At 38.0% G+C, this 21,921-nt stretch overlaps 1 protein-coding gene across 5 annotated transcripts in view; it reads right to left on the bottom strand.

The window, feature by feature from the left end:
* LOC309501914 (zinc finger protein 521) overlaps positions 1-21,921 on the bottom strand; it is a 93,410-nt gene that overhangs the window by 7,453 nt on the left and 64,036 nt on the right. For all 5 annotated transcript variants that reach the window (XM_082174180.1, XM_082174179.1, XM_082174181.1 and 2 more), the window contains 2 exons: positions 9,171-9,302; positions 2,058-2,173 (listed from right to left, as the gene is read on the bottom strand). In XM_082174180.1, the coding sequence (XP_082030306.1) occupies positions 2,058-2,173; positions 9,171-9,302 (248 nt within the window). The remainder of the gene's footprint in view (positions 1-2,057; positions 2,174-9,170; positions 9,303-21,921) is intronic.

Raw genomic sequence — 21,921 nt, 5'->3', positions numbered from 1 at the left:
GGATACTTTTTGTGCGCAAAAAACAACAAAAATAATGACTTTATTCACCTATGCATTTTCTTCTGTGTGGGCCTGAATGAATTCACGTAGTGTAACAGCGCAGCGCGTCTGGGTTGTACGTCACCACGTAGGCTCACTATTGGCCGACGATGGTCATGTGTGTGATGCGTGCGACGTACAACACAGAAGCGCTGCACTGTTACACTGCGTGAATTATTCTCTATCGCTTGATAAACTTCAGGTTGAGCCACTGTAGTCACTTGGACTATTTTCACAATGTCTTTACTAACTTTCTGGGTTTGCACGTTTCGATCCCATAGAAGCCGATGGAGGAGTGAGCCAGCGCTCAGATTTCATCACAAATATCTTAATTCATGTTCTGAAGATGAACGAAAGTCTTACGGGGTTGGAACAACATGAGGGTGAGTCATTACTGACAGAATTGTCATTTTTGGGTGAACGAACCTTTAAATCTGACAAATAAGTAACATTCATATTTGTATTTAGGTGTGTGTGTGTTATTGTGTGAATAATGGTGTAAAGTGAGGTGTTTGCTGCTTTAAGAGCTGAACAGATTGAGTTTTTCCCATTGTGCTCTTGGCAGGTCAGGTCAGTAGGACTCCTCACTGAGCCTAAGGAGCTTGGTAGGGGAAAGACACAGCCCTTCATCTTCAGCTCTACACAAATAAATAAAACATCACTGTATCCATATCCCTCCTGATGACCTCTGACCTCTCCAACTGAGCTGAGACGACTGCTGTGTCAAGGACTCAGAAAACTAGAGCCCACATAAAACAAACTTCTCTTTCAGAAGGACAGAAATAATCTGACAGCAAGTAAACCAACAAATAAACCCTCTTGTTTGAATTCATACTTCTGTTTATGTAAGTTCTCCATAATCTCTTGGACACATCAGAAACCTGTTACAGGGTAGCAGTCTAGCTTAAGATGAACAGATTTATGAGATGAAAACCATGCTTAATATATTGGTGAAATTTCCGAAGATGGAAGCAATTTAGGCTTGTAAATGTGGTGATGTGATCAACTATTTTTCGTCACCAGAGAGAAGTCTGTCTTTTTCACAGGGAGATATAGTTATGACATTGTGATTAAAAATTAAACATGCATGGATGAATTGTTCACAGTAAGATTTATAATGTGCATTTAGAAAATAGATAGGGTGATTTTCATTTTATTCCAACTTGGAGTCCGTGTTACAGTGTAATTACACAAGTAAGTATACTTGTATACTTTAATATTCGTTTAGGTTTGGTCTGGTTTAGTGTTAGTTGCTTGTTACATCAATGCACACAATGCCCAACGCGTATAGACAACATTGAAATTGCACATGTATGAGATCATATAAAATGTATTATATTAATAACAAGCCATATCTAGTATATTTCCCAGGAGAGCACCAGCCACGAAAAAAGGTATTCATCACAACACTAAGTTATGAATCCTCTCAGAGAGATCCACAGCTCAGACCAAACTCTCAGAGAGGCGTTTCATTGCGATGGGGTGACACGAACCTCAGAGTCTAAACCTACAGCCCACATGGTGTAAATCCTCTTGTTTTAACTAATTGTGGAAGGCAAAGGGGGCCACAAAACCAGTTTCCCATCCTCTATAGATTATGAAACTTTGCATGTGATTTTTTAGAAGTGTATACATTACAAACACAATCATTAGTTCATTAGCTAATACAGTAATTAAAGTCAAAGCCACAAGCGGACTTTTTTTTCTGCTGTCAATTATTTGAGCCAATCATCTGAGCTGAAAATGCTATATTACAGTAAAAGTTATGTCATGTCGGCACTCCCAGTGTTGCTTTGGTGTTTTGTTTCTGCTCACGTTTCACTGGCTGATATGACAGTGGTATTGGGCGTTATACTGACATCTACTGACATGGATCATCCAAAGTTGATTGGTTAATGATGCCATTGCAGAAGCATCCTGTTTATAACCATGATTTATTTATACTAGCCAGAAAAAGGTGTGTGGCATAGGCTGGTCATGTGATCATGGTCATCAGTGCTCTCCTCAGATCATCTCACCTGAAGCTCGGTTTGGAAGAAGAACTTCAGCGGGCACTGTGAGCAGTCGTAGATCTTGTCCTCCTGCCCGTGTGCGGTGAAGATGTGCTGCTGCAGTTTACACGCCTGCACGAACACTGCAACGGGACACAACACATGTGTGAACTGCAAATCTTTCCAGAAACACTGTCAGTTATGCATTTTAAAACCCTTTGCTGTAAATGCTTAATTTCTTGAAATTAGAAAAATACAAATTGTGCCTTTATACAAGCTTGGGGTCGGTAAGGTTTTAAAAGTATCTTCTGCTCACCAAGGATGCATTTATTTGCAAAAAATAAAATAGTAATACTATTATTTATATATTATTAATTTATAAGTATATTTTAAAATGTAATTTATTCATGTGATCAATTGTCAGCATCATTACTCCAGTCTTCAGTGTCACATGATTCTAATATGATGATTTGCTGCTCAGGAAACATTTCTGATTATAATCAAGGTTGTGATTTGATTACAAACAATTGTGCTGAATGTTTAGTCACAGTGCTAATATTTTTTTTTCAATAATTTGCAGTAAGTGCAAATAGTGTTAAAGGGATAGTTCACCCAAAAATGAAAATTCTGTCATCATTTACTCACCCTCAAGTTGTTCCAAACCTGTATGAGTTTCTTTATTCTGCTGAACACAAAGGAAGATATTTGGAAGAATGTTTTAATCAAACAGATCTCGGTCCCCATTGACTTCCATAGTAGGAAAAAATATATACTATGGTAGTCAATGGGGACCGAGATCTGTTTGATTAAAACATTCTTCCAAATATCTTCCTTTGTGTTCAGCAGAAGAAAGAAACTCATACAGGTTTGGAACAACTTGAGGGTGAGTAAATGATGACAGAATTTTCATTTTTGGGTGAACTATCGCTTTAAGTACCATTTATACGAAATAGCAGTGTAAATAGCTGTTAGATGCTATTTATAGTAAGTGCAAATACTAACAGACACTACGTGCACCTTTATTCCCACTATTAATACCAGTTAGACACTTTATTTACATTTTTCAAATATTTTCTAAATTTTTATTCAAAATAAATACCTTTTTCAAGCTGATATGTGTCGGGAAAAGTGCAGATTTAAACTCTGGTCGGTCACGTCGAAACCTAACGCCTTACTCTCTCCACGGGTTTTCTTTGATAATTTTGTCTGGCCCAATCAGACAGTGGTGGGCGGAGTTAGTGTGAATAACCTCTGCCAACAAGGCAGGCATTTTTGTGGAAACTATGGTATTTTTTGGGTTGTTTTTAAGATTATTCGATAAATGTAAAGTTTAAAAGAGCAGCATTTAAGTGAAACAGAATTTTTGTAACAGTGTATTCACTGTTTCTTGTCCTTGATTTTAATAAAAGTTTTCAGGAAACGTATTGACCCCAAACTTCTGAATAGTCCTGTATATGCAAGAACAAATCTAAAAATGTCAATGATTTATTTCTTTTAGAGTTGACTTGGAGTAGATAGTGTAGAAAACAGACAAAAACTATCCAGCATGTATTTAAACAATGTCAATACTGTTTATAAAACATCCCCTGATGCACCTCATGAAGTTGGTGGAGAGAATGAACAGAGCGAGAACAGCTGGAAACTAGACAAAGGGCGGCGACTTTGAAGAATCACAAATTCGTTAATTTGTTCATTAAAAATGTTAATAAACATTTTTGATCACTGCATAATTCTGATACTTCCATTTGTGTTTTTTCATAGTTTAAGTGACTTTACTATCATTAAAAAATATGGAAATAGTTATAATAAAGAATGAGTAGGGGTTTATTTTGACTAGCCATGTACAAACAATAAAACTACCTTTTCAGAAAGCAAAGTGAATATTTTTGAATATTATAAAGTTGGTAGAAATGTAGACACTTAGGCGCTGTTTACAGCTGGTATTAAGGTGTGTTTTGGTAGATCAGATCACAAGTGGACGACACTAAATACAGCTGTAAACGGGGTGTAAATGTTTTGAGCTTGTCCACTGTTGACCACTTCCAGAGAGAGTTGAAAACACATTTAACCGGATTGCTTTCATAGTGTAAACACTCATGAGGTCGAATGTGTTTAAACAGCCACTAAAGACGGTCTTCTCTCCGTCTACTGACCTCATGAGTAACATCATGAAAAGAGCTCGAGCCAGACGGGATTTAAACTTTGTCGGCTGGAGACCCAAGTTTGGTTTAAAGGTGAAAAACGTACCAAGCACAATGTTCTCTCTCCATTCCTGATTTCTAACACACACTCACAGCGTTCGGCTGGTCTTGTGTCTGTCAGAGCAGAAACTAAAGCTGATGCTCTCCGTGTGTTTTTCCGTCGTCTCCGGGTCGTTCATATGTGAATTGCTTAATTATATATGTAAATTGTATGTCCATTAGATCCAAAGATTTGAAAAAATCCATACATTACACCTCAAAGAAATCATGATAGAAGTGGTTGAAAATGGGCAAAAGAGACGGATTGAAACACCAGGTGTAAAATGCCTTAAAGTCTATTTAAGTGAATCAGACCTGGAATTAATTTTCCCCTCTTTTTCTCTCTTTTTTCCCCCCACAAAATTACTCGGTTCAAATGAGGAAAGACACATGTGCTGTTTTCCTAGCACAGATCTTACAGTTTGGCAGCATATGAAAGAAGAATTGTCACAACTAAGTGAATCAAGATGTTGGGAAACCCAAATGTTTCCAGTCCTTTGCATCATGGGAGAACCGACTCCACCTGCATCGAAACACTCTGCAGATGTAGCGCGGCTTTGGTTCCCCATCCGTGATTTGGCTGGCTATGGGTAATGGTCAGTCCGGTGCTTTGAGTCATAGTGTACAGTGAGGAATAATGATGTGCTTTATTTAGAGCCACTGTAGGGACACGCTGCAAAATAAACAAGCACAGGAACGGCAGTCCGTTCTACGTGCAAAAACACTGTCTCTATTAGTCAACAGTGCTAATTATATTGACAATATTAATATTCATGCAGACTCTTTATTTATGCGTAGCCTGATTTCAGTCACATCTAATCTTTGAAATGGCACTTAAAACACATAGTGCCTTTAATTAAGCCATAGAGCTGCTGAATGAGTGTGTGTTTGAGTGTGCGAGTATGCAGTTATTCTCACAGGACTACTTCAAACATGCTGTTTGTTTTTAGAGACCCATATGTTTAAGGGTGGCTAGTCGTGTCTCTGGGGTAAAGAGTGAGTTCTGGTCTTCATTTGAATTTCTTACAAGGGATAAACAACTTTTGCCTTCATGCCACTGCACTGGATTTTGGATTTAGACCCAAATTAGCTTTATTAGGGTCAATGAGAACCTGTGTTTTCTAATTCAACTTACTCCGGTAACAAGATCTGGACGTGCATCTGTGGCTTTAACATCCTGAACACGAGCACAAATAAGTGATAATAGAGAATGATTTATAGAGAAAAAGATGGATGTGATTTGTTTTCAACCATGTGGAGAAAGGTTACTGGCAAAACAGTAGAGTACAGTTTCCATTACCAGTAACACTTTACAATAAGATTGTGTTTGTTAAGTAAGGGATAATGTACATCCAGCCGGTTGTTATCTCAGAATAACCCCCGACAGGGTGATCAGGATCAGGTCTTGCTTCACACTGAAGGGGTTTATTCTGAGATAACAACCGGCTAGATGGACATTATCCCGCTTATTACATGGCTACTTGCCACATAAGTAAATAATTAGACAGGAAATATTGACTTGAGTTGAAATATTTTATTAGCTCTTTAAACGCAAAGCTTCAGCGGAGAGAGCAGTTTTAGTTCACAGACGGACATTTAAGAGATACAGTTTAGTCATACCACTTATTACACAGAATTTCACCACATAAATAATTTTGGAGATGAGAGATATTGATTTGAGATGAAACGGTTTTGAAATCGTACCTGTTTGTATCTCATAATCCAACAGTGTACAAAACAATTGTTGCAAAATGGCGGCAGCTGCGTTTGTATGAAACGAGAAAGCGAGTCCACAATACTGGATGGCATAATTAAATAACTGTACACAAAATATTGATTTAACTGAGTTTTAATACTTTATTAGCTCACCGAAAGCAAAACTTCCAAGAAGAAAACGGGTGCTATTGACCAATCAGAATCAAGTATTCCACAGAGCCATGTAATAACATTAGATAATGCAATAGTTAACGTGAACTAACAACGTAAGAATTGATCTAATTTATGTGGAAAAACAAAAATTTTTAACCCTCATTCTGACCCTCTGTCTGAAACAGTTTTTAAGGTTTGTCAGCAAACGGTCACTGTTGTATTTGGCTAATTTAATTGCATAGGAAACAGTATCATGAGACTTTCATATGAATTGACTCAATATTAAGAAACCAATAAATTATTTGGTAAAAAGTAAGGTTAAATAATAATACATTTTAAAAAATGGGCTAATTTGAGAATATTTTACTTATATTTTACTTGAATTGTTGTTATTTTGTGTCATTTGTATTGAATGTGTTTTTCAGCCACATTCCTCTGGAAAAACAATGTACAAGACAATTAACTATAACCACAATATATATATTTATTTATTTATTTATCTATATTAATGGGCCTATATTTACGAAGCATCATTGTGCACACAATTGAGTGTAAAACTGGAATGTTTTGTTGTGTAAAGTGAGACAAAAGCTCATAAGTGGCACGCAGAGTGTTTGTTCTGCGCTCAGCTTCCTCCAGGGTAAATGGAGCTACTTTCAGCTGCGGGCTGCCTGACTTCACATAGCTGTCAAATCATCCCGAGAGAGCGACACTTCTGACATGTCTCCGCTGCCTCTGGATGGCTCCTCAACTCCTCTTTTACCTCCTTCCCCCTCTCTCCTCTCTCATCCTCCCTCGCTTTGCATGATCACGCAGCGCCTGTCCTTCCCCATCCGCATGCCTTCGTTTCTGCATCCACTCTCTCCGTCTACCGCCCCGAAACAAACCTGTTCTATTAAAACTAGTCATGTTGAAATAATGAAATAAAAATGTATATAATTCCAGATTTTCCACTGGTGAATTGAAATCCTATTACTTGCGATTATTATTTGTCCCTGTAGAGGCCAGACAGTACCAGTGGAATTGGTGAGTGTAAATGTTGTAGCTGGAGTCTGAGGCTGTTTTCACACTAGATTTGATTGTTTCGGTTGCACCCGTAGACCATGAAGGTCTGTCTTCACATTATATTTGACTCTGAACCACAGTACGTTGGTGTCAACAATAGCTGCGTTTCCATTACAGATTTGCACAAAACTTTGGGGATATTTTCGAAAAGTCGATAAAAAACTATTGCGAAATAACGGCGTTTCCATTAACCGATGTTACGCGACTAAAACATCATTTCTTTCCTCTTGCGATAATCATTCCAAAAATCATGGCAACGGACGTCGGTAGGTTTACGTATATATCCCAGCAACTAGCCATTATTTTTAATGGAAGGAGACGTAGGCGTGTTTTCAAGCATAAATGGCAAGGAAAGACCTTTATACTTGTATGAGGAGTTTCTGGGTGTTTCTCCCTCATATCTGCTTCAAACTCTTGATAAATTGTGGCATTTCTTTGTTGTTTAGAATCCAGTATTCTCGTAATACTTTTGTCTTTTAGGAGTTTAATAATGAACTCTCGTCCTCTGTACACACACAGCGCCATCTTTAAAGAATGATCGACTGTTATGTACGCCATTTTACCTGTAAATGCGAAACTGTTTCTATTGCTGTTTTGCAAAATATTCCTTTTTTTAATTGCCTGAAAAACCACCTCATGCGAGCGTAAAAACCGTATTTTCAAACCGTATTTTCAATTTGCGCAGTTTGAAGGGTGATGGAAAAGCAGGTACTGAGAGTGCTAGCAGCAGCTGTTTACCACTGTAGATAAATAACCATGCAGGAGGAGATATTTGCACAGAACCATACTTGCATCTATCTGCTCTAAATGCCATTTCTGTGCATGTTGAGAGTTGCAAGAGATGCGAACAATATGATCCGATTGCTGAAGGCCACTTCTTTAGTGGCGAGGTGAGTGAAGAAGCTACATCATCAATAGCAGTTCACTTCCGCAGTTGAGGCTGGATTGCTTTCATACCAATTGCAAACCAAACTGAAGTCCGCATAAACTGAACCCCAGGCAACTGTTGTCAAGCTTTTGCACAAATCAAATGATTCAAACTCTGATGTCAAACATGCTCGGGTCCATGCCAAATCAAGCTCTAGTGGGAAAACGCCCCTAGATTAGCATGTATGTTATGCATGTATGCATTTAAGGCTACATCTACATTAAAATGGATACATTTGAAACAGCGTTTTCATTTCAAAACGCTCTCCGTCCACACTAGCGTTTTCAATCATTTTCCAAAAGTTTCATCCACATTGAAAACGCCAAATTCACCTTACTGTGCACGCGTAAAACCTCATGAAAGCTCACGGAGATGATACAGACGGAACAGACATACAGTTATCACACAATTCTTCTGACAGGAACATTGTATTTAGCTAAATATCTCACTATTCACTGATGCGTCCAGGTCGCGCTCACTCACCATTATATGTTTGGTCTAAAACGCTAAAACTGCTTTCATGTTTTGCCGCTGAACAGCAAATGCGAGTACATTTTCTGTCATCTTTGCAAGAAGAAAAAGATGCGTTTTTAAACTAAAACGTATTAGGGTGGACAAGGCGTTAATCTCATGTTTGTCATGATTTCTGCAGTGCAGATGCTGTCCTCTCCAAGCTGCTTTCTTTCTCTCTCTCTCTCTCTCTCTCTCTCTCTCTCTCTCTCTCTCTCTCTCTCTCTCTCTGCTGCATGATCAATATGAGTGCGGAAGGAGATCTGGGACCTGTCTGTCAGGCGCCAACTCGAAATAAAGCCAAAATGAAAAAAAAAAGAGAAAAACCCTGTAGATCAAGTCAATAAGAATGAGAGAACCAGGGAAAGAGAGAGGGAGACAAATGAAGCATGTTACTGTGGTGGCAGAAGTGTGGTTGTATAAGATGCAGCTGAAGGTTTTAAGTTATATGCTTTATGTACCTCCCAATCAGGGTTTTGATTTTATTCTGCTCTGACATATAGACACACAAATATAAAAAAATATTACCTGTGAAGCAGACAGGACACTTGAACGTGCCGCCCATCCCCTCAAAGCTGTGCTCGATGAGGTGACACTGCAGTTTTGCTGGAGAGTCGAAGGTTTGACTGCATAGTTTACATTCATGAATGAGACCTTCCTCTGGGAAAAGACAGAAAAACACAAACACAACCTGTGTCACTGAAAATGTCAGATTATATGATTTATTTTAAGCGTTAGGGATGGTTCGGAGGAAAATCAACCTAGGGTCTTTTGCACCATGACCTCGAGCCAAACACCCCCCCCAGAAGCCTTTTTTCCCTTGGTCGAACATTATTAAAGTTAGAGTTTATTTAGAGATATCAGCCGAATGGCTTAGTGCAGGTGCTAACGGATCCTATGATGTATCTCGTAAATTACCCCACTAATAATGCCCAGAATGGTACCAAACTTCTACAGTAGTACAAATAGGTTCTGTACTCATAAAACGAGGCATTGGAAAGTTTGTAAGTACATCAGGAGTTTATTTAAATAACACTTGCCTGACGGCTCATGCTACCGCTAACCCGGACGTCGACGTCACTTCAGGGGTTTGGGAAAAGCACGTAAAAGTCCTGACAGAAAGCAATGCATAAAGATATAGTGTACCATCCCTTTAAATTCTTATGTAGCGAATCATGTTATTTTTTTGCACAGAAACACAAGGTCAAGAACATGAGACACTGAAGCCATCGGATGCTCATTACTTAAATATCCATGTGCGTTATCTTTAATTTTATAAGAGTTCATGGCACTCTGATTTCTAATTTACAAAGATTTTAAACAAAGACTTGCATGGGCAGAGTAAGATTTGTAAAAGAAGAAACAAAAAATTTTTATTACATAAATGTATGGTATATGTTATGTTCTACCAAATACTTTTTCTCAATTTATTTGTTGACACACAATAGCTCAAATAATAAATAAGACAATTGTCATGAGTGGTTGCAATAATCGCATGACGCTGGAGATTCCAAGAAACAAACAGTCTTAACAAGGAACACGTACTAGAAACTCAGGAAATATAAAACACAACCGTGTTAAACTTAGACGACACCGAACAAAGAACTGTGAGAACTGAAGGCTTAAATACATGTGGAGTAATCAACAGAAACTGAAACAGGAGCGTAACATAATCAGTAACCAACGAAACTAACAAGGGAAACAGACGGACGAAAAACAAAACTTAGGGACCGTTTGCATGTCACCGTTTTCAACTAAAAACAGAAAACTTTTCATGTGTTTTGACCGTTCATTTACACAACAGCAGTGTTTGGGGCCTGAGAACGCTAACTTTTAAAAAAGCGTTTCAAAGCGCAAGTTTACAGCTAGCGATACAGCTATTGTCTCCATCATGTGCATGCGTACTACGTGTTCAGTCTATAGGAGCGTAGTGTTTCTTTACAAAGTGACATCGCCATCTACTGGCCTGGCAACAGAATACAGCGTTTTTAGTCATTTTTGTGGATCTGTGTGAAAGGCTGACAACGTTGTCATCTGTACTTTTCAAAAACGCAAAGGGAAAACTTTTCAGTTTTTAATACATTGTTTTTTACATTGTTGTCATGTAAACATACCCTAAAACACAAACAAACTCAAAACTCAAATAAATAGAAATGTAAATTTTCTTCTTGAATTAAATTAATGTTTATTGATGAACCCCAACAAACTAAAGTAAATCATTATTATGTGTTCTATACGGTATTGCTCCTAAAACCATTACAAATGATTCTGAACAGATAAAAAATATAAAAAAAAATTTCAGATATACATTTCATTTAAAAAAACTTTTTTTATTTTTTGATTGTGCCAATTTAGAAACATTCCACTACTTCACTAGTTTCATCACGACCTAATAAATTAGTACAGTATAAGTATTTCAAATCAACAATAGGATATGGATCAGCTCACAACAACATGAAAACATTTTATTTTAATAAACAAAAAGTGTTGTTTTATGTAGTATTGTTTGTCAAGGGACACATTTTTCACATGTTTTTTACCCATGTTTTAAATTGCGCATTGAATTGTGTTGTGTTTTAGGGGCCATTTACACATTATTTTCAAATAAAAATGGAAAACCGTTTTGGCCATTGATTTACATGACAACAGTGTTTTTGGGGCCTGAAAACACTAACTTTTGAAAACGGGTTTCAAAGTGCTGGTTTTTGAAAACGACACTGTTACCGTCTTACAATGTAAACAACAAAAACACGAATCGGTGAAATCATGCGCATGTGTATTACGTGTTCAGTCTATAGGCGCGTAGCGGTTCTTTACAAAGTGACATCGCCAACTACTGGCCTAGCATGAATAATACCACGTTTTTAGTTGTTGTCGTGCAAATGTACCCTTAGTGTTGAAGGAAATATATGTAAATAGTAAAGGTACTGGTAATTTTCTGACGACTTTTCTACACATTTTATCAGTAAAAAAAAAAAAAAAAAGATCTACAAAGCAAAGCATTTTTAAGCTGTGTTAAATGTGCCATTAAGTATTGCATGTGCGTATATAGTGGAGTTGCTTCTCTGAAGGATATCAGAGGTGGCCTGAACTTGCAGGTCTCTGTGAGCAGATGTGACTCCAGGGGAACGTGTCTCATGGGAACATCTGCTGCCCGCCGATCCCCCAGAGGAGTCGTTAGCACAGGTGGCCACAGATGGCATTCAGCACAGCGTCAACTGTGACAGGATCCTCAAACACCACTACAGCAGTCCACACACAACTACCAGTTCATTTTACATCTGTGTTTGCAGCTTCACAATGCTAGGGCGTTCTGGGTGATTGTCAGGGCATTGCTAGGGGATTGTTACATTGTCTGCATGACCTTTCCAAGTCAATCGCGCCCACCTCCAAGTCTTGATATTCTGATCTCAAGTCTGCTCACTTAGAAAAGTCTGAACAAGAGGAGCATCTTTACATCAGTCGTGCTTCAGATGCACTTCTGGACAGAAGAATAGGATGGTTTGAGGTACTCATGGTTGGTGGTGATAACCAGTGGATCTTTCTAGCTACACCACAGATGGGAAGAAGAACACAATTCACTATAGGGGCTTCCACACCGAGTAGTTTCTAGGAACTAGCCACCAGGATGGTTCCCAGAGAACTAATGGTTCCCTTAGGAACATTTTCCTAGTTACATTCGCACCGCTAGTAGGAACTCTGAAGTGAAGTAAGCCGCACTTGTTGTTGAGACTTTAATTTGACGGCGCTGAGAACGCCAGAGGCTGAGCACACAGTGCTCCCATTCTCTGTGTTCATTAGTTTACGATCTCTCTAACAGGCCTGTCTAATACGTTATTAGATAGAACTGTTATACATACAAATTAGACAGTATGGTTGCCGTGTGGTTGATGTCCAGTGTTCCTAGCTGAGCAGAAATACATAATCATGTTTGGCTTGGTCCCCTCAAAGGTGTGTTGGATTTTCTCCTTAGCGTAAAGGTTAAGAGGCCCACCTATCACTGTTTTCCATGTTCATAGAGTTAGTTTCTGGAGTACATTTACATTTAAGCATTTGGCAGACGCTTTTATCCAAAGCGACTTACATTGCATTTCAAGGTACATATTTACATTCTTATTAGTTCTTGCTTTCCCTGGGAATCGAACCCATGACCTTGGCATTGCAAGCGCCAACGCTCTACTGTTTGAGCTACAGGAAAGTTACAAGTCAATATATAGGTTATAATAATCTGTGTGTTTACACAGCTTTTTTTTTTTAAATGGCTGGTGCTGGTGTTTCGCGTCCGTTCGTCCAGTCAGCCTACACTAACGTCACTGGTAGTTGCTATAGTGCTGGTTTAGACCGACTCTGAAGTAGGAATTAAATGAGTTCCTCCAAAAGGAGTTCCTTGAACTAAAATCGTTCCCAGTTCCTGCGGTGCGAACGCGCCAAAATCCGGGTACTTCCGCCATTAGTTCTGGGAATTATGAAAATGTTCCTCCGGTGCGAAAGCCCCTTATGTTTGGAATGAGTACGATTTTTTATGTTGGAAAAAAGAAGATTCTTATGTTCACAAAGACTGCATTTTTTTTATCTAAATGACTTGATCATGAATATCGGATCATTAAAATAACTGTAAACAAGCAAGCAAACAAATAAATAAAATAATTGTTTTCTACAGTGGTATATTTTAAAATGTAACATTTCCTGTGATCCTGTGAAAAAAAGATTGCTGAACACATTTTGAAGAACCGCATTTATTTGAGATATAAATAAAAAGTTCTGTCACAGTGGATTGTGAGATAGCCTGATCTGCAACAGAGATGTGAAGCTGCAGCTATACAGCAGCAGATACTGACCTGAGAACAGCTCACTAGGGGGAGTCGTGCATCTATTCATACATAATGAGCCAAATTAACAGTGATTAAAGCCCTGGGAATTGAACACTGACTCCTCCTCCTGTGTGTGTGTGTGTGATTTCCCTGATGAGTTCAGCAGCTCACGTGGGACTGCCGTGTCTTTATTCATTTAACGCTGAAAATAATGTAGGAGGACGTTATAAGGGAAATGTATCAAATCAAACGTTTATGATTAATGATGGTTTTGAGCTGTAGATTCACAGATTGGCAAACACACACAGACACGTGTATATACTCGCCGTAGCGTTTCTGCATGTGACCTGCGTGCAAATCTGACATCTCGTGTCTAATGAAGACAAAGGGAGACATCTTTAGTTGCATTCATACAGAATGTTCATTTTTTCCAGGAAATCATTATTAATTTATTAATGTGATTCACTGCCATATTCAAATCAGGACGGATTTCAGAAGAAAATCAACAAGGGTGCTTCTCAAATTATTGTAGGTTATTAAAGGTTATTCTCAAATTATTATATGAAGGGGCGATAGTAGGTTTTCAATATTAGAGGGGGCTCAGCCCTAAATGAGGGTATGATAAAAAATTAAAAATAAATTATATATATAGTTTGTATATATGACAAATAGAGTAGGTTCTACACTGCCTATCAAGTCAGTCCCTGGATAATGAATTAATTTCTAATCATTTTTTAATCACCAGCTAATATTCATTAATATTCATTAGGAATACAGACAATTTTTAAAGAAAGAAAAGAATACAGATTTTTTTTTTTTTTACACTACATTTGTGCAGTAAAATTCACTTTAAAGAAGATCTACATTTCTCATTTTCATTCATGGAGATAACATGGAAAATGTGTCATGCTTTAGTGGAGGAAGCTTGTTTCCGCCATAGAATAAAAAATAAAAAAGGTAATTTGACTTTTTAAATCAGAATTGCGTGATATAAACTCGTAATTGTGTGTTATAAAGTTATACGTTTATATCTCGCAATTCTGACTTTATAACACACAATCGCGAATTCTGAGAAATGAAATCAGGTGCTGTAAATGTGCAGTCATAAGCATACTACTAATGTAGAGTAGTTAGTTGTAATATTGTCCATGAATTACATGAATATAATGTAATAACAATAGAGGATTTTCATGCTACTAAGGAAAAACTATGTGATTGTCGACTATTGAACAAGTTGCCTGTTAGTCATTGGCTTAATTTACTTAATAAACAATTTTGTGACAAAGAATGTCTGACTGAACGTCTGTCATTATATTACTGTCGGGTACATAGGCTTTTCAAACAGACTTTTACGGAAAGATGTGTTGAATAGTGACTGGTTTACCAAATAATCCACAGTGAAATTAACCAAACAAACAAAAATAATGCTCTACTGAGACATTCAAACAGCCTCTTTCCCAACATTAGCATCCTTATGAAGCTCTGAAACTTACAGGCTGATTTTACAGCACAATGGTCTCTTACATGTTAAAAGATCAGAATTTTTTTTAATTTCTCAATCCTTGATGGGTCATTTTGACCCAAAACTCCAAGTGTTCATCAGAGGGGTCCAAGACCCTAGGACTTTTGTCTTACTTGAACCACAAATACACACAAAAAGGCGCTGCGTCATATCATTACGCCTGCTGGACTCATGGTACGGCAGCAAAGTTTCTTGATTATTACGCAGGAATGAGAGTATAGTTCTTAGCCATATCAGCCTAGAAAATTGCAACTTTACATTTTCCGTCGGTCTTAGTACACGATGTAACTACAGAAGAGTCAAGTTTTAAATAGGAAAAATATCGAAACTCTTTGGTCATTTTTTTGAGAGAGATGCTAATGGTCCTGTCCGATTCAATGATCTATGCTAAGCTATGCTAAAAGTGGTACCGCCAGACCCGGAGATCGGCTGAATGGATTCGAAAACGGTAAGACTCAACTGTTTAACTCTGGGGGAGATGTAAAATGAGCCTATTTCCAAAAAAAGTGGAGTATCCCTTTAATGTCCATTCTCAAAAAGGGGGGTGACAGTTAAGGGGTTAAAAAAGTAACAAATCCTTCCCTCAAATCCTTCAATTTGACCCCCTTAGGAATGAATGGAAATCGAGAAATGCTTCAGTACACATTAAAAAAAACTAAAAAGGCTCAAAATTCAAACAAAAAAATCCACCAAATTTACCAAAAATGATATTATAATGTCTACATGTGTATCTGAATGCATACTGAAGAGAAAACTGACTTTAGGACCCAGAGGAGCAGCTCATTTGCTCCATATAGATCTAGTCATCTAGTGGCAAGAGTCATGAAATATCATGTTATATTATTATTTTTCCACAAGCGGTCCGCAAAGACACCCAATGTAAGATATTTTGAGCTGAATTAAAAGGGTTATGCATGAAATTGTAAGTTATTTTGAGGAATGTGCTTAAATTACTATTTATTTATTGATCAAATCTAGTAATTTAAAGCTAAATAAAAAATAACAATAAATCTTCAAAAAAATTGCATTGAATTTTTAAAAAAAATATTATCAAAATGAAATAAAATAAGCTTTCTGGACAAAAAAAAAAAAAAAGTATACTTTTTGGGCTTCGGGTGTTTGTGGCCAATGTGACGGGTTCATGAAGATTTAAAAATCTTTTTGTAAGTGCTTTTGTTCCAAAATGTAAGACCTGATTTGAACAAATCTTTGTCCTTGTCATAAAATATTAAGCAGATATACCTGAAGTCAAGCATTAGCATAATTTCAGCGCACACACACACACACACACACGTTTCATTTTAATACCTCACAGCAACAGCATTTAAGCATTTTACACGCTCTTTCTTTCCTGGTCTCGCAGCGTCTCTCCGTCAGTGTGTCGGCCGCCCCGTGAGCCGCTCACACCAGGAGAGAGGAAGTTCATTAGCTCAGCTAAATCAGAATTAGTCCCTTCATTCTGACGGGCTGAACTTCATTAGACGGCCCTTCACAATCCAGCAGGGAGACGTGATGAATCAACGCGGGACGATATCTTGCCTCGCACAGCAGATTCACACTTCCTCCACACCGCCCTTCCTCTCTCTCTATTCTTACATTTTCATTGAGATCAAGAATAAATTGCTGAAAAAATGAGGAGCGAGACATTTGTATATAATTACAGAGCGAACGAGAGACAGATGCCTGCAGAACTGACATCAGCCCTGCATCAAACATGGTCAATAAAAGCCATCGGGACAAAAGCATAAGCATTTGAAGAAATCTGGATGTTTCAGTGCCAATCTATGAAGGATTTCAATGATATCTCTTCTACATGTGAACCACACAGCAGATCTGCTTTGGCTCGTGCGCTCCTGTAGCCGCCCCACTGATGCCTGTTGCCATAGTTTCACAATTCAAAAGAGGCAAGAGCACCAATCAGATAAAGAACAGGACACAATTAGCAAACAAATCGGATTGTTGTGCAGCATGCCAAATGAATGAGACGGCACGGAGGAGCAGGTCCTGTGAGATTACACGCCGGATATATCAACCCGCTCGCGTCGGATCCTGTCCTGCTATAGAACAACCAGCGAGATACAGAGATCTGAAGCAGCCATGTATGACAAGCATTATATGCCATAATGCGATACATCCTGGATGACTGATTGTTTCTTGTGCATGGCTTATTCATTTAAATTAGTAAATACAGAAGTTCTTCTCCATTTTCTGTACACGTTTCAACAACACAATTACCCGAATGATGCTTTTCTTAAACAACAACAACAAAAATTCTAAAATTAAATAATAACTGATTTGAATTACCATTTATAAATGTAATTGCCCAAAGACAATTTATCCCTGCTTACACTACTACTCGACTACTATACTGCTCATACTAGCTCAATTATTTATCAATTCTTAATTGTGATGAAGTGGAATTGTAATGTAGTCAGAGATGTGGCCACAGATGAGTACCTTATTCATAGAGGCACAGATAATAAACATTATATGTTAGACAAATTATCCAGTAAGATAAAGTGTTGTAATTGAAATATTTAATATTACGGTACAGTGTTCTGTATGGAATTCCAAATCTATCACATGTAGTTCATTCGGAAATCACGAACATATTCAAATCGTGACACTGAACAAACATTTGAAAAATGACCAGAAAATACATCCTTATTACAGCTAAGCTACAGTAAAAACTATAATGTCGCAAATTTAAACTAATTAAATGTCTTTCAATTCAAGCAGTTGGTTATTAGATGAACTTTTTATAATAGATGATAGAAAGTATAGATTAATATTATAAAATAAATTAAATAACCAGTTCATTAAATTATGAAAAGTTTTCATAACATTAACATTTTACTTTTATGACTGAACTCATCCGACACATTTCCCTTTTTAAACACTTACAGAACTCATGAAAACAGAAATATTTCCACTCTTTAAAATCATTAAGAAATGTTCTGACGAAATTAACAGATGAAAACAAAAGTACAGAAACTCTATGAAAAAGCCATTAGCTCTGCTACACACAGCCAGGCTTAGGAGGAAAGACATTTTTATTGTAGAGGACATTTTAATGGACCAAAATATGTATTTACTAAATGATGTCTTTAATATCTTTGGTCCATTTTCCTGGTAGAAGAAGACTGTATATTTTATATGCATACATCTTATAAAAAGTTAGTTTTGTCAACTTTTAGGAGTACATGAGCTTAAAGATGAACACAAAACTAACACAAATAAACAAAGTCCCACAACTAAAAACCCCAATATTTTGATATCATGGGGATTTTTAACTCTTTCCCCGCCAACGTTTTTGAAAAAAGTTGCCAGCCACCACCAGCACTTTTTGATAATTTTCACAAAATTTTCATGGCAGAATTATCTGAACATGCCATATATCAAAAGAAAGAACAGACCCTCATGCTTTAAAAACAAATTAAACATTTTTTTCTAGCTTCATGCATTCTTTTTTTTATCAACACAATCTCGTTTTCAGATTCAGAACGATGATCAAAACAAAGATGGAGTAGATCGGGTCCATCAACACCTCCAAAGCTTCACAGTCCTAAGCTCTTCCTGGGTCGACTTTTCATTCAGTAACGTTACGCAGGTTTGATTTATATGCTGTTTAATGTTGATGATCGCGTTATTTTACATATGCATCTGATTATATATAATATAGTTTTTTTTCTGCTTCTTCTTCACCTGTGTTTTGATCAGGAGATTCTGCACTCTTTTAAAAGATGTGTAACAGCGCCCCCTACCGTATAACAGTGTAAACACGGAAAGCCAGAAAATTGTGTCAATGGCTGGGAAAGAGTTTTTAAATAAAAAAAAAATAAAATAAAAAAAAATCTAAATGCCAAAAGTATACGTCGGCTGTAAAATATATTTTTATGTTTACGAGGCGGTTCATGTACAGTTCAAATTTCATCACCATAATAGTACATACACCGACAGATTTTTGAAACCACGAACTTTGATTGTTTTGCACTGATCAGTTGTTCCACAAGGTGACGACACTGGCCCAGACTGTTGTTTCACAGCAGAAAATGAAACCAAAGAGATGGAACAACACCACGATACTGGAGACAGCAACAACAACAGACACCCGCATTGGCAAGCGCTTGTGAGGATTATGAGAGAGCCACAACTTTAGTTTAAAATAATACAGACATTTTTGACTTCTGGAAAAAATAGCACAGATACTGGACAAAGATGAAACTTTCTAGAGCACATGTGTCGACCGCCTGCGTCTGTGCAAACTATCAATTGGAGAGTACTTTGAAAGGCTACACATTCAACTGTATGCATATACTAGTGTATGCGCCAAAAAATCCCGAAGTATACTTTGGGCTTTAGCCTGAATCAAATACAACAAAGCACTATGTTGTAAAACAACTATAATGAACTCAATTTTGTATATTCAGTATTCTTCTCTTTCTTCATGAAGGAAATGTCTGTTGGCATCACATTTACACGGAGCTGTGCATGAAAACCTGACTGAAAACTGCAGTGGCTTCCATTAGCGGGGGATTTTGAGGGTAGGCGCCCTTGTGGGAGAATGTGTTGTGTGTGTGTTTGTATTGATGTGTGAGGCGACGCGCTGATGGAGGGAACCCTCGGGCTGCTGTCTGCACCTCACAATCACAAAACTGACAGACGCTCCATCTACACTTGCAATTATACACACACAGGCGCAGAAGAAAGCCTTCAGCAACTCACTCCCGCTGGATGTGACTGTGGCTGCGCTCTCATCTCCAGGGGAAAAGCCCTCTCTGGCCCCCTGGCTGGAGTCAGCGCATATTTCCCTGGTATATTCCAGGTAATGGGGTATGTGAAGAGTACACGTGATCGGTATGCCCAAATGTGACACAGCTCGGGTCTTCTGGGAGTCATGTTGGCTGAGGGTGAGTAATGTAGGCACTGTGAGAGGAACAAGCCACAAAACATCTAATGCAATGGGGGCAACAGCTGCACAAACAGGACTCTCATGCAATTGCTCGGTTCATAAAGATGATTGTGTGAATAGCTCCATTTTCCACTTTAAAGTCACCCGTTTTCCACATGTGCTCCTTGTCCAGTGAAAAGCCTCAGCTCTCAGATGACTGTTTGCTTTGGAGGAAATCAGCTTCCCTTGACTCCTGCCAGTAGAAAACAAGCTGTGATCTGCTGCCAGACCTGTCAAGAAGACCACGCGAAAGAAAAAAAAACATACCAACACAAACCACACAGAGGTCAAAGCGCTGAACTCACGCAGCTTTGCAATGGGGGAAGACAGCCTTTACATACAAACTACACTGTTTCTTCTTTCAGCGGACAGAATTTCACCAGAGTCTGGGAAGTGGAAGGCATTTCATATAACACAGTCCTGCAAACTGTACACTTCAAGCTGATTCTGTCATACAGCCCTCGGACACATGCAATTAGTCACCAGTTAACGCTTAGTTATAAATGAGACATTCTTATTTCTTTTTAGTCAATTATTCTGCTGCTGAAGTGTAAAATGTGATTGTCAGTTTGTTTGTTTTTTTCTAAACCCTGAAGTGTTTGGACGTGAATATAACCCTAAAAATAACCCTAATTGTCATTCAAATATTTAAACAACAGTACTTTTTGATACCGTTTTATTTGTGGTAAATGTTAACATAGTTCAAAAGTTTTTCTTCAGTTATTGGGGTGGTGGCGGCGCAATGGATAAGACACATGCCTTTGGTGTGAGAGACCCGGGTTCGAATCCACTGTGAGACACCAATGTGTCCCTGAGCAAGACACTTAACCCCTAGTTGCTCCAGAGGCGTGCGACCTCTGACATATATAGCAATTGTAAGTCGCTTTGGATAAAAGCGTCAGCTAAATGAATAAATGTAAATGTATTACTGCCCCTATTATTGGAGATCCACTGAATTTGGCATGTGTACTCAGAATGTCCTGTTCTCCATCTGTTCCACGTTTTGTGCAGTTTGGACATTGTGCTCACAAGATACATGCCATTTAGCCACAGATCCAAATATATATCCGCCTATATCTTCATAAAAATTAATCAAAATAGTTTGAGGACTTTTTGTCAGCTCCGAGTGAGTTGCAATAGGATATGAATTGACGTCACTTTCCCGCCGGATCACGCCCCCTCAGCCGGACTGAGTGGACAAGAGCTGCTGTGTGACTGGATTTAATAGGGGAAAGTGCGAATACACGAGTAAAACAAATGATTATCAGTTTAAACTAACGGTTGGACTCGATATAGTGTTCCTTACAACTTACCAAAGATCCAGTGATCCATGGATATTGACATGCAGCCAGGAATTGTGTTTCCTGACATTTACGTATACGAGTCTGATTTCGACGCCAGGGAAATACATATAACAAATTTGCCTGTGAACGCTTTATATAAATACAACAAAGGTAGGTCTAAATCCGGGTGATCACCCATATCAATGTTATATCATCATATCGTCCAGCCCTAAAACTTGTATAGTTTTTTGTCAGTGTTTATTTAAAAATCATTCAATTATGCAGAATATACGATGGTAAATAATTAATTGATGAGTTGTCAATGCAATATATAACAATACAATACATAGGGTATGATTTTACCCCTAAATTCAGTATATTGAAACAAAAATGAAAACTGCAAATCCCTGTTTCTCTGCCTGGATCCAGTTGTTTCTATGAATTGCAGCAAGCCATTTATTTCTCTGATCTGGAGCTTTCAGCAGTCTGTAAAAATACCTTCGATTTCTTGTCAAATCTAGTTGTAAAGTCAATCTCGAAGCTCTTCCCTGTTTTAGATGTGTTTTGTGTGTTTTTCGCGCCATTCACGCTGAAAACAAAAGCTGCCACTCAGTGTTTTTGCCACTCAGTGGGTGTAACCGCAGTCACTCCGGCCGACGGTGACGTCACGCGCATAACCTCTATTTCTGAACCTTTGTGATGTGTCCGGTGT

The sequence above is a fragment of the Leuciscus leuciscus genome (assembly GCF_965113295.1).
Source record: "Leuciscus leuciscus genome assembly, chromosome: 6".
Taxonomy (NCBI): Eukaryota; Metazoa; Chordata; class Actinopteri; order Cypriniformes; family Leuciscidae; genus Leuciscus; species Leuciscus leuciscus.
Note: the sequence above shows the minus strand (reverse complement) of the source record. Positions and strands in the feature narration are given on the sequence as shown.